Source organism: Paramisgurnus dabryanus, chromosome 11, assembly GCF_030506205.2.
Source record: "Paramisgurnus dabryanus chromosome 11, PD_genome_1.1, whole genome shotgun sequence".
NCBI lineage: Eukaryota > Metazoa > Chordata > Actinopteri > Cypriniformes > Cobitidae > Paramisgurnus > Paramisgurnus dabryanus.
In genome coordinates, this window is record NC_133347.1 from 14,346,526 (window position 1) to 14,360,038 (window position 13,513).

Below are 13,513 nucleotides of genomic sequence, written 5' to 3' on the forward strand. Positions count from 1 at the left end.
TGGGTACTTTTTGAAAGACTATACCACCCAGGGAATTTTTTTTTTTGATAATTTTTTCTAGCAGTGTATGGTTTTTATATTAAGTACAGTTTTGGCTACTTTAAATATTGTAGCTTTGAAGAAACACAGGTTGGTAACCAGCGGCGGCGCGTGACTGCTCTTTCGAGGGGCGCAATTCAAAATATGTTTTTGGAGTTTTGTGTGTGGTCGTGTTTTCAAAATGTGTGTTTGTTGCGTCATGTGAACCATGTGCATAACGTGTTTTGTCAAAATAAGTGCCTGCTGCACACGCGTCAAAACTGTTTATGATAAAAGAGACGCTCACCTTCACAAAATACACGCAAGACACTTTAATGGGAAACCATTAAACGCGTCTGCAGCAGGCACTTATTTTGACAAGACACGTGATGCACATAGATTAACTCGACGCGCACAACACACATTTTTTTAAATTACGAACCACACATATGACGGGCTACATACATGTTGTGACAAACTTCGCATTGTGCGCCCTCGAAAAAAGAAGTCATTGGCTGCCACTGTTGGTAACACTTTACAATAAGATTGGATTTGTTAAAGGTGCTGTGTGTTAATTTTAGCAGCATCTAGTGGTGAGATAGTGATATTGCAACCCCCTCAATTCTAAAACGCATATGGTAGCCGCCACAGGACAAACGTATCTTTGTTTGAGACGACGTAGGGACGAAACGCGAAACATGACGGCAACTTCATATAAACGGACCTGCGGTGTATGGAGATAAAAACTGCTAATTTTAAGGTAATAAAAACAATACAATTTATTATGTTTGGTCTTAAGACACCATTGATAATATAGTTATGTTATATTGCATTTCTGTAAAGAGATCTTCAAAGTTACACAATGCACCTTTAACGCATTAGCTAATATGAACTAATAATGAACAATACTTCTACAACATTTATTGATCTATACTAATACATACTAAGTCATTTTAAGATCAGAAGTTGAAACTGTTCACCTTAGTTAATGTACTATACTCTGAAATAACATGAACAATTTTCAGATTACTAAATGCTTAAAAACTATATTGCTCACTGTTAGCATTAGTAAACGCATAAGCTTACATGAACTAACAAATTCAGCCTATTGTAAGTGTTACTGACAGGTTTATATTTGTCTGTAAAATATATAAGGTGTGTGTTTCAGCATGTCTGTGCACTCAAGTGTTTGCAATGGTGATTATGACCCTGGGTTGTGTGGGGTTATTATGTGCGTAGGTGACAGTGAGATAGATCCCTTTTCTGAGAAACTGGATCGGCCTGTGGCTCTTGAGCTTTATTATTAGCCTGTGTGGTTGCTGTGTTTACTTCAGCCAAAGCACAGGGAAGCCCCCAAAGTATGACGGGGATCATTGCCATCAACCTGCTCCAAAATGCCACATAGACAATGTTTGGGGCTTCAGCCAGCATCATACCTGAAGCTACTGGCTTTTTAAAGACTGGTAGGATCTGAAATATAGGCCTAGTTTGCGATAAGGTTCAAGATCCAGTTTTGGTCTTGGAGATCCAGCTCCTGTTCTAGGGATCTAAACCAAAACAATAGGATCCACAAAGGTTTTGCTTTTGACATTTATGTCTTCCATATCATTCTTATGGCTTTTTTAAGTCCACGATTAATGATGTAAATTAAGGAAAAGAGCAACCTTCCATCTTGTGCTTTCTGTCTGGAACCAGGCCACTTTCCCAGAATGCCTTTTAGTTCAGAACTGACAGCAATGGTCATTTGTAAATGTGGGAAACGTCTAAGGAAAGGGCAAAGGGATACATTAATTATATAAATCACAAAACCAGTGGGACCAGAAATAGAAAGTATGAGGTGAATTCTCATGTAAAGTGCATCTTTATGCCTGAGATCTGCAGGATTGAGATTTTTCGGGCGATAGTTTAAAAATCACCCGATAGTAATGGCCGATATCCTGTCAATCAAAAGAGCACAAGAAACTGCAATGATTTGAGCTCTGTGTATAGACCGTTTCATCGGTCGCACGTGCGGTGATGCAATTACGCGCCTGTTCCAAACTTTATTTCCGGTTTCTGTTTGTTTAATGATCTGACTAATTGCTGAAATTGAATTCTTAAACAAATACCTCGTCGAAAATAACAAATGTTTTGGTTTCCTAGGTAATCTATGTGTTGTTTATTTTGCTTGTTATATATATATTACTTTAAAAGGACTTTGTTGTTGTTTATTCTTGCGGAGTTTCCCAGAAGTTATGTGTTGACCACAAAAGCCGCTTGTTTATGTTGTTACTGCTGAAACTGTCTATAGAAAATGTAAAGAAACATTATTGGTTTAATGTTCAATATGGTTATTATATGATACATTTTCTGAATGTTATTCAATCTTCAGAATTTAGTTCATTCAAGTTAATATAACCACCAAACTATCGACACTGGTATTGGCATATATCAGCCAGAATAATTGGCTATTGGTATCGATGGAAAAATGTGTCGGTGCATCTATACTCAATATTGAATACATCCTGGACTCTTGGGTGGTTGTTTATAAAATATTTTGGCTATATTGATAGATCAGTACAGTACTCTCGGCTACAAATACATGTCTTTATTTATTTTTTGGCAAATGCTTTCACCCAAAGTGACTTGCAGTGCATATTGTCAGTATGTGTGTTCCCTTGGGATCAAATACTTGATCTGTGCATCGCTACACAAAGCTTTACCAAATGAACAACAGGGGCACATTTGAAGTTTTGTGCGGTATTCTGCTGATTTACAGGCGGAGAAAATATTAAATAGTCAGCATATTCCATCTGGACTGGAACTGGGACATTTATACAGTTGGCTGACACTTTAATCTTGACTTAAGATCTGTTTTATTAGGATGCGCATTCCCTGGTAAACAAAGCCATGACCTTTGCTTTGCTGAAACGTAATGCTCTATAAAAAATTATTCCTGGTGCTCATTTAGTAATTATTACAAAATGTTAAAAAAATTCATACTGTATATAGCTGTTTTTTCTTACAGTACAAACACTCACACAAGATGGTCATATAGTCAGATACATTTATAATGAGGTCATGTAGAGTTTTTTGCTTTTCGTCTATAATCAACATTTCCTTCCCAGGAGAAACTTTTAAAGGAATTCCTCACCAGTGAGACACTTCAGTCTGACGTTATTTTCTGTGAAAAACGTTCTTGGTTTTTCTTTAACACTGGCCTGATCTTAGCCTTAAGATCTCGATTTAACAACATTATTAAAAATCACATAAGTGAGAATTCTCATGGCACTCTCTGTCCCCTGTCCCGGTCTACTGGCGTTCAGCCTGCTTTTTCTTTGGCTCACAGCCACAAATTAAAGCAATGTTTAACTACAATTAAACTAGTGTTTGAACACTGTCAGAAGGTGCACTGAGGAGTACATCACACTAGAAGTTCATATAGTAAATTATATAGTAAAAGGTTCTTTAAAGAACCATTTCTTTCATATATTTTTATGAAGAACCTTTTTTCACCTGTACTGGAGGTCTTAAGTCCTCCTCTCTATCTATTAAGAGGTCCTTGGCCTGAAACAGGTTGAAGACCTCTGGTGTAGTGTAATGGTTATGAAATCAAATAGATGGGCAAATAAATTGTCACTGGTTCAGGTTAACTGTAATACACTCACCTAAAGGATTATTAGAAACATCATACTAATACTGTGTTTGACCCCCTTTCGCCTTCAGAACTGCCTTAATTCTACATGGCATTGATTCAACACGTTACTGAAAGCATTCTTTAGAAATGTTGGCCCATATTGATAGGATAGCATCTTGCAGTTGATGGAGATTTGTGGGATGCACCTCCAGGACACAAAGCTCCCATTCCACCACATCCCAAAGATGCTCTATTGGGTTGAGATCTGGTGACTGCGGGGGCCATTTTAGTACAGTGAACTTATTGTCATGTTCAAGAAACCAATTTGAAATTGAATGATTCGAGCTTTGTAACATGGTGCATTATCCTGCTGGAAGTAGCCATCAGAGGATGGGTACATGGTTGTCATAAAGGGATGGACATGGTCAGAAACAATGCTCAGGTAGGCTGTGGCATTTAAACGATGCCCAATTGGCACTAAGGGGCCTAAAGTGTGCCAAGAAAACATCCCCCACACCATAACACCACCACCACCAGCCTGCACAGGTGTAAAAAGGCATGATGGATCCATGTTCCCATTCTGTTTACGCCAAATTCTGACTCTACCATCTGAATGTCTCAACAGAAATCGAGACTCATCAGACCAGGCAACATTTTTCCAGTCTTCAACGGTTCAATTTTGGTGAGCTTGTGCAAATTGTAGCCTCTTTTTCCTATTTGTAGTGGATTTGAAGTGGGTACCCGGTGGGGTCTTCTGCTGTTGTAGCCCATCCACCTCAAGGCTGTGCGTGTTGTGGGTTCACAAATGCTTTGCTGCATACCTCGGTTGTAACGAGTGGTTATTTCAGCCAAAGTTGCTCTTCTATCAGCTTGAATCAGTCGGCCCATTCTCCTCTGACCTCTAGCATCAACAAGGCATTTTCGCCCACAGGACTGCCACATACTGGACATTTTTTCCTTTTCACACCATCTTTGTACATCTTTGTAAACCCTAGAAATGGTTGTGCGTGAAAATCCCAGTAACTGGTCGGATTGTGAAATACTCAGACCGGCCCGTCTGGCACCAACAACATGCCACGCTCAAAATTGCTTATCACCTTTCTTTTCCATTCTGACATTTAGGAGATTGTCTTGACCAGGACCACACCCCTAAATGCATTGAAGCAACTGCCATGTGATTGGTTGATTAAATAATTGCATTAATGAGAAATTGAACAGGTGTTCTTAATCATCCTTTAGGTGAGTGTATATCTGATAAAGATATGTATACAGAACTTGCACAGTCAGAAGTTCACAACTTTTAAAGTGCTCAAATAATACTTTTTTTCTGAATTATACTGAAGAATAATAAAGTCCATTTCATAACAAAATACTTTCAAAAGCACAAAGAAAATTGTAATGAATGAAAATGACAAGTAAATATGTAAATGAAACGTGAAACTTGTGCATTTGTCATGACCTAACTATTTAGATTTCTGATCTCTTTTGCCAAACGGGTCATGAATTCATGGAGGCAGAGCAGCCGTGTGTTTAGGAAAGAAGCTGTCAGGATGAACTCACAGCAGGAGTTTAGACGAGGCTCAAACTATAAACCTCCAAAAGAAATATACAGACGTGGATAGTTCGCTGTATTTTTCATACAGTCTGTCTATTTTTCAGAGCAGACTGAACTAAAGTGCTGACAAAGCTACTAACTTGCCAGACTTTTCCAGACTTGTTTTAATGAGGCGTCCGTATTCACACAGGCAGTTTACCTGCCTCCAGCATTTCAATGCTTTGTAGATGCATTAATATTGCATTAAATCAGAGAGGTTGACTGTCATTTTTGGACTTGCCGTCTGAGTTTGGCTTTAAGATACCCAAAGTTTTGGGATGTGTCTGTGTGTGTTAAGGGATAAATCTAGATTTCCACAACGTGTTAATTGAGAGGTCTGGCATCTCATTCCTCCCTACAGAATTGCGCAAGATTATTTACAGGGTCTGTTAATCGGGGGCAAGTGTTTCCAACTCATTGTTTAACATGTTCTTTGGTTATCACCAGCTTGTCTCTGTTTATAAAACCAGAGATTATTATTATAACCACAAAATCTCCTCTGAGACCTGCTTAAGACTCACATGCACCTATAAGTTGTCATGACCTTCCACATTTATGTGTTTTGTGGCTGACTGTGGGTTTGGAGAGCAAACCGAAATAATTGAAAAAATATTCAAAATCCCATATTTTCTCATTAAACGCACTGCGAAAACAACCGTGGAAGGGTCTGTTTGGCTTTGGTTTTCTCAGAAGTGAATGATTTCATTTTGCTTTCACTATAATATAGCCCGAGTTATTCAAATCCCAATGCAGAACATTGGCACCGTCACAGTAGCTGGGTTTGGCAAACTAGAAATGTTTAGAGTTGGATGGTAGTGAGTGGAAATTTTTACTGCTTTTGTCGTCCATTAACGATGATGTTCTTGCATCTGACTCGTGGCACCACTGGCAAACTTTTACACTAAGACTCACTACTGTAACGGCCAGTTGGCAAACATCCGTACTTTATACCAACTTCTCAAACACACACCTACAGATACTTAAAAGACCATTTTATTTGTAACAGCTTTCCTGCGAGTGGCCGTGTTTTAAGGGCGGACTTTTAAGAACTTTTCTTCTTCGTAAATGACATCAGTTCCTCTCTCTCTGTATACCGCTTAAGTGACATTGTTCATACAGAGCTAAAGGTCAAGGTCTTAACTGACGCTTACAGGCCGTCAGGTGCTGCTTTCCTGAAAAAAGAGAGCTGGCGTCTCTTGCCAAAAGATAGTGGATTTTGTGGATGAAGCCTGTTGGACGGGGATGAGAGAGTTTGCTGAGAATAGATCTGTGGCCCCAGTGCACAGAAAGCGGTCTGGAATCCCAGTCTGCCCCTGTGGGTCGGGCCAGGAAGATTTTGTACATGACTGGAGGATCACCCACACAGCTGCCAGAATCACACATACACACACATACCCCAGGGTACTTCGCCACCTAGTTAGAACCCTAAGGTGAACACCTAACACACACTTGTGGACGTACACAGATATACGCATTAAGAATGTGTGGTATTTCTCCGGTCCTATATATGTGTCCATATGAGATCACATTTCGATCAGTCTATTTGCATATACATTTTGCATATGCATTTATGTACACTTTTATCCAGAGGGCCATACTTTCTTTGTGTGTTCCCTGGGGATCGAACCCATGACCAATGCATATCTATTGTAAGTTGAGTTACAGGAACACATAATCGAAATTATATTTAACCAAAATAGATAATGTATTTTATTTACATTCAAAACTATATTACATTCAAAAATAGTTTCTACAATATCAAAGCCCTCTTGACATATTTCAGACTGTCTAACTTTGACCTTCCTCTGACCGGCACCATGCTATTTCTGTTCATCTAACGCATAATGCCGGACATGCAGTGCAGCGTTCTGGTCAATAATACCTCTGAGATCAAAGTGGCGTTTGTGGTATGACGCTAACATGGAGTAATTTATAGATTTGGTCTGTGTCAGTTGTGCCGTTCCACTCCACTAAAATCACTTGTGCACTCCCAGAGGGCAACAATGTCAGCACGTCCTCATAGCCTTTATTTATGTTTAAAGTCAACTAGGTTTTTGTCATTTACCTGGCACACCTTTCAGAGAAATCACCTTATTATTGTATGATGTATGCAATAAAGCATTTGTCACTTAAACTATGTGGACATGGACGGAAATGGACTGGATATTTGGAGTAGAATGCATTCTTTTGATTGGTGATGTGTCTTTGGGGAAATTAGTGGCTGTATGTGGCAGAGACAGAGAATAGACCGTTAGTACACTGGAGCACGGTGTGCTTAGACAGCTGAAGCCATCTCTCATCTCTGCACCTGCTCTGTTCTCCCTAGTGTACTCCATCTGAGAGAGAGAGAGAGAGAGAGAGATAAACCACCACCGCCTGCTGTGTGAAAAATATGACAGATCCAGACAAAACTGATCTTAAATCTGTAACATTTCTATAAACATTTCTGTATATTTGTGGGTGATTTGTGTGCATGTGTTATATTCACACATTCATTTACACATGCAAATGTCCTCAAGTTTGGACTCTTAAGTTGCATCTTTTTAATATCTCATTTATTTCTCCTAGACATCAAAATATTAAATGGAGAACAAATGAAAAGTTATGCTTAAAGGGACACTCCACTTTTTTAAAAATAGGTTAATTTTCCAGCTCTCCTAGAGTTAAACATTTGATTTTTACCATTTTTGAATCCATTCAGCTGATCTCCGGGTCTGGCAGTACCACTTTTAGCATAGCTTAGCACAATCCATTGAATCTGATTAGACCATTAGCATCACGCTCAAAAATGACCAAAGAGTTTTGATATTACGCAGCGCCTGTAAATAGTCCCCTTGGTATCTTTCAATAGCAGGAGGCTATTTTCCGGCGCTGCGTAATATTACGTGTGCTGCAGCTATGGTACGGCAGCAAAGTCATTGATTATTACGCCAGAATGAGAGTATAGTTCCTAGCAAAATCGGCCTAAAAAAATCACAACTTTTAATTTTCCGTCAGTCTTAGTACACGATGTAACTACAGAAGAGTCAAGTTTTAATAGGAAAAATATCAAAACTCTTTGGTTATTTTTAAGTACAATGCTAATGGTCCAATCGGATTCAATGGATTATGCTAAGCTATGCTTAAAGTGGTAGCGCCAGACCGGCTGAATGGATTCCAAAATGGTAAAAATCAAATGATTAACTCTAGGAGAGCTGGAAAATGAGCCTATTTAAAAAAAAGTGGAGTGTCCCTTTTAAGTCTTCTGTGTGTCAGATGTTTTCCTCACAAATGTCTCGGAAGACATCTCAACAATGTCAAAAACTCAATGAAAAGTCAATATTATTGAAGATTTCAATATGAACTCAATACAATCTACATTTATTTCACATTTTTAAACTCAATGCATTTGAACAATTGTAAAATTTGTTTCTATTTGTATTTCTCCTAAGCACTTTTAGGAGAAACTTTTGAGACATAGTTAATATTTAAATTTAACAACTAAGAACTCCAACAAATTTCCTGCGCAAAAATGTTTTTTTTTCTGGGAAACCGGGATTGGTTACAGAAACAGCATGTCAAAGTCATATGAATAAATTCCACCAGCCTTGGTCATGTGGCATTACCTACAGATCATCCTGTGTGTAATGTCAGTGCTATAAATGTGCATGTGCAGTGGTTATATGGATGAAGGACTAAAACTTCCATCAGAATTTAACCGCTGCTCTTTTTGAAATGCATTTGTTGATGACCTGACCTGATGTTGTCTCTTTGTTTGTGTGTCTCAGAGTTACTAGAGACGAAAACCATACGGCCGTTCAGTTTTTCCTTCAACACCAGCGACTACCGAATCCTTCACATGGACCAAGACCAAGGCCGACTCTACCTGGGCAGCCGTGAATATGTGGTCTCACTGGACATGCAAAATGTTAACAAAGAACCCCTTATTGTAAGACAATAAACCATTTCTAAAAATATCTGTGAAATCATCATTCTACATGATGTAAAGGACATTCTGTGAAAATATAATATCCTTTTTTTTATATTGACTGAGGAAGGTCATGTCCTAAAAATATTGTCATTCGATGTGTGTTTTGCATTTAACAGACAAAGTCCTTGATTATTACGCCAGAATGAGAATATAGCTCCTAGCCTTATCGGCCTTGAAAATTGCTACTTTTAATTTTCCGTTGATCTTAGTACACGATGTAACTACAGAAGAGTCAAGTTTTAAATAGGAAAAACATCAAAACTCTTTGGTTATTTTTGAGCACAATGCTAATGGTCTAATCAGATTCTATGGATTATGCGAAGCCATGCTAAAAGTGGACTATGCACACCCAGAAATCGGCTGAATGGATTCCAAAATGCTAAAAATCAAATGTTTAACTCTGGGGAGCTGGAAAATAAGCCTATTTTCAAAAAAAGTGGAGTGTCCCTTTAACAATTACAGGGTATTTCACAAAAGTGTGTGTGTTTACAGATTCACTGGCCAGCGACAACACAGAGAAAGGGGGAGTGCAAATTAACTGGCAAAGGTGGACAGGTACACACTTACACTCTTCACATTATTGACACAGAAACTTCTTACCAAATCAATGAAAAGAAAACATTTGTGTCTTTTTTTCTTTCACTTGTGCTCTCAGGGTGAGTGTGCTAACTTTGTGCGTCTGATCGAGCCTTGGAACAGGACTCATCTGTACACGTGTGGCACAGGAGCTTATAAACCCATCTGTACCTTCGTCAACCGAGGTTGGAGAGCTGAGGTACACACACATACGCACACACATATATTGGCACCTTGGCTGATATACTGGTACTGGTACTGGTACAGCCCCAGTGACAGCTGGGGCACATATTTTGATTTTTTTTTTTCTAACAATGTATGATGTTTAGAGTACACTTAATGAATCACACTTAATACATTGTGGGTGTGTGTGTAGGAGTATCTCTTCCGGCTTGTTCCTGGATATGTTGACTCTGGAAAGGGAAAGTCTCCGTATGATCCCCGCCAGGAAAACGCAGCAGCTCTTATCAGTAAGATTACCATTACTGTACCTCCAGCTCTTTCTATTTTAATTTGTTTTTTGTTTTTTTTTAATTGTTGACCTTATTTCTTAAGTGAAACACAAAGGAAGTATTTTGCAAGATGTGTACTGTTTTGTTCTTAGGGTCACATAGTAACTTTATGGTTTCATTCTGTCTATAAAATCCAGACAAATGTGTCATCATCTGTTTTTGAGAATAGGCGCATCAAAGTTTGATTTTGCTTTTATTTCAATCTTTGACATGTCCTCAGTCAATATTAACTCATTCCTCTCCAGCCATTTTTTGAAAAGCAATTTTTTGTTATTTTACAAGTTTTACAAAATGCCTTCCAGGAAAATTTTCTTCTAAAAATATATAAACATACAAACATATCAAATGAAAGAACAGACCCTCTGCTTTCAAACAAAGAAACAATAAACAAAACAGGAAAAAAGTTTCATCCTATCTATATTTTTTCTCTGCTTATAAACTCTTAAATATGTGTATTTTTCTTTTAAAAAATAAAAAAATCTTTGCAAAAGCTGAAATAATTGCATTTTTGTGAAGGAATTTTGTTAGAGATCAGATTCAGAACGATTATCAAAGCATACACAGAATTTAAAATTAGTAAATCTTTTTTTTTTTTCTTCAGTTTTTTATAAATTGGCTTAGTGCGCCTCTTAGTGGATAATCGCGGTATTACAGATTAAGATAAAACCTCATCAATAACTTTTTTATGCAAATGTTTTCTCTTAATTGACAAGATAACTTGTCAGTGGCAGGGAAAGAGTTAATGATATCAAGGTTATATTTCTATAAATTTATATAGGATGATTTTATGTAGAAATCACAAAAAATGACTTTGTCTTGGTTTTCACAGGCAGGGTCACCTTACATTACTCTTATTCTGTCCTTTTCAGATGGAAATCTGTATGCTGGGGTACACGTGGATTTCATGGGTACAGATCCAGCCATCTTCAGAACTTTAGGGGACCGACCCGCTGTCAGAACAGAGCAGTATGACTCCCGGTGGCTTAACGGTATGTGTCCGGATAAGTCAAGTGGGATTTAAACTTGGAACAAAAATAATCTCTACTTTTAATCCTTTTATCTCTTTATCAGAGCCTGTGTTTATAAAAATCCAGAAGATTCCAGACAGTGCGGAGAAGAACGATGACAAGCTTTACTTTTTCTTTCGGGAAAAGAGCTTGGATGCATCGGGAGGCAGTGCACCGAGCGTTCTCGCTAGAGTGGGCAGAGTCTGTCTGGTGAGAAAATCCAGATATGTTCGTCCAGCTAGACTTCTTTAAAAATCTACTTTTGTTTCATTATGCAAATCAGTTATGATAATTAGATTTGTTTAAAGCCTATTGTTTCATCTATATGTGCGCTTTCCCTTCAGAATGATGACGGAGGTCAAAGGTCATTGGTGAATAAGTGGACAACGTTCCTCAAAGCACGACTCGTCTGTTCTGTCATTGGTGCCGATGGGGTTGAGACTTATTTTGATGAACTGAGTAAGAGATTTCTTCTTTCGTTGTGACATATATCTGCCTAATTCTGTCTCATTGACTGATGTGTGTTTGTTTCGCAGGAGATGTTTTTATACAGAGGACACACGATGAGCGTAACCCCATCGTGTATGCTGTGTTCTCCACAGCTGGGTGAGTAAATCTCCAGTCTGTACTAAGCCTCGTGTTATTTTAAAAACCATATGATTGTTTTTTGCGGTGGAACACAATAGGCAATAAGGCAAAGTATTTAATGCAATGTCCAGACTGCTTGGAGCTTGAAAGTCTGGATCAGTCGTTTCTTTTGTTTTATGGAAATAGTCAGCAGGGCTTTCTTAAATGTCTCAGTTTCACAGAAGGAAAAAAATCATACTGTTGCAGAGGAATGGTGACAGACGTTTTATATTTAGGCGGATGTTTCATATAATTCAGATTTCAGTGTTGATGTATGGATTATATTTCTCTCTCTCTTTCTTTCTCCAGCTCCGTTTTTAAAGGCTCGGCTGTGTGTGTGTACTCTATGGCTGACATCAGAAATGTCTTCAATGGGCCTTTCTCTCACAAACATGGTCACAACTACCAGTGGACTCCTTACACTGGTAAAATCCCCTACCCTCGACCAGGGACTGTAAGTTTCCTTTATAAATATCAGATATTTTTTTATCTCGTTGATATCACTTAAGTCATAGCTTGTTTTTCTACCATTGATTTTTTTCTCAGTGTCCCGGAGGAACCTTCACGCCTGATCTCCACACCACTAAAGCTTTCTCAGATGAAGCTGTAAATTTTGTCCGTGCCCATCCTCTGATGTATCAACCCATATACCCGATACACAAACGCCCCCTGGTGGTCAGGACCGGTGTTGACTATCGCTTTACCACAATTGCTGTGGACTTGGTGGATGCTGTGGACGGAAGATATGAGGTGCTTTTCCTGGGCACAGGTTAGAAATCTTTTACCCCGTCAGATTTTTAAATGCTATATTTAGGTTTATTATGCACTTTATTGGGCACTAATTATGAAACATTACAGAAATAATCCGATTTATTTCTGGTACTCTTTAGATCGGGGAACAGTACAGAAGGTGATAGTCTTACCAAAAGACATTAGCACAACAGAGGAGCTTGTTTTAGAAGAGGTCGAAGTTTTTAAGGTAGGTTTATTTTTTGTTTGCCTTTTTTCTGTTAAAAGGTTTGTGTAGATCTGACCCTAAACAGATCATAACCATGTTTCTTTCTCAAATGTTTTAGACGCCAGCAGCTGTCAAAACTCTGAAGATTTCTACTAAAAGGGTAAATTACCTAGGTGTATTAAAATATTATGTTTTTATTCTGTCAGAAACTGATTTTTTTTAACAAAGCAGACTGTCAAAAATATGTAAATATAAATATATATATATATATATATATATATATATATATATATATATATATATATATATATATATATATAATGTGTGTGTGTGTGTACTTTTAAAGGGCACCTATTATGTAAAATCCACTTTTCCAAGGTGTTTGGATGTAAATGTTTGTTGGCAATACAAAAAATCCATCCACTTCTCTTTTAACCTCAATTAAACCAAAGCAGTCTCATTAGGCATGCTGTTTTTATTTTCTTGTTAATGTGACATCATACTGACAAAGCCCAGCCCACAGCTACTGACTGACAGTTTTGCATTTCCTAGTTTCCACCCTCTGCTAATTGTACTGAGGTATTTTGAGCTGAAAATTCAGACACATGAGACCTATATGGCATCTTGTAAAAAGT

At 38.0% G+C, this 13,513-nt stretch overlaps 1 protein-coding gene across 2 annotated transcripts in view; it reads left to right on the forward strand.

The window, feature by feature from the left end:
• The window catches only part of sema3gb (sema domain, immunoglobulin domain (Ig), short basic domain, secreted, (semaphorin) 3Gb), a 41,211-nt gene that overhangs the window by 21,537 nt on the left and 6,161 nt on the right, over nucleotides 1-13,513 (forward strand). For both annotated transcript variants that reach the window (XM_065246954.2, XM_073816223.1), the window contains exons 3-14: nucleotides 8,996-9,156; nucleotides 9,691-9,753; nucleotides 9,854-9,973; nucleotides 10,151-10,244; nucleotides 11,156-11,275; nucleotides 11,358-11,503; nucleotides 11,638-11,752; nucleotides 11,830-11,899; nucleotides 12,230-12,374; nucleotides 12,467-12,689; nucleotides 12,811-12,899; nucleotides 12,997-13,038. In XM_065246954.2, the coding sequence (XP_065103026.1) occupies nucleotides 8,996-9,156; nucleotides 9,691-9,753; nucleotides 9,854-9,973; nucleotides 10,151-10,244; nucleotides 11,156-11,275; nucleotides 11,358-11,503; nucleotides 11,638-11,752; nucleotides 11,830-11,899; nucleotides 12,230-12,374; nucleotides 12,467-12,689; nucleotides 12,811-12,899; nucleotides 12,997-13,038 (1,388 nt within the window). The remainder of the gene's footprint in view (nucleotides 1-8,995; nucleotides 9,157-9,690; nucleotides 9,754-9,853; nucleotides 9,974-10,150; nucleotides 10,245-11,155; nucleotides 11,276-11,357; nucleotides 11,504-11,637; nucleotides 11,753-11,829; nucleotides 11,900-12,229; nucleotides 12,375-12,466; nucleotides 12,690-12,810; nucleotides 12,900-12,996; nucleotides 13,039-13,513) is intronic.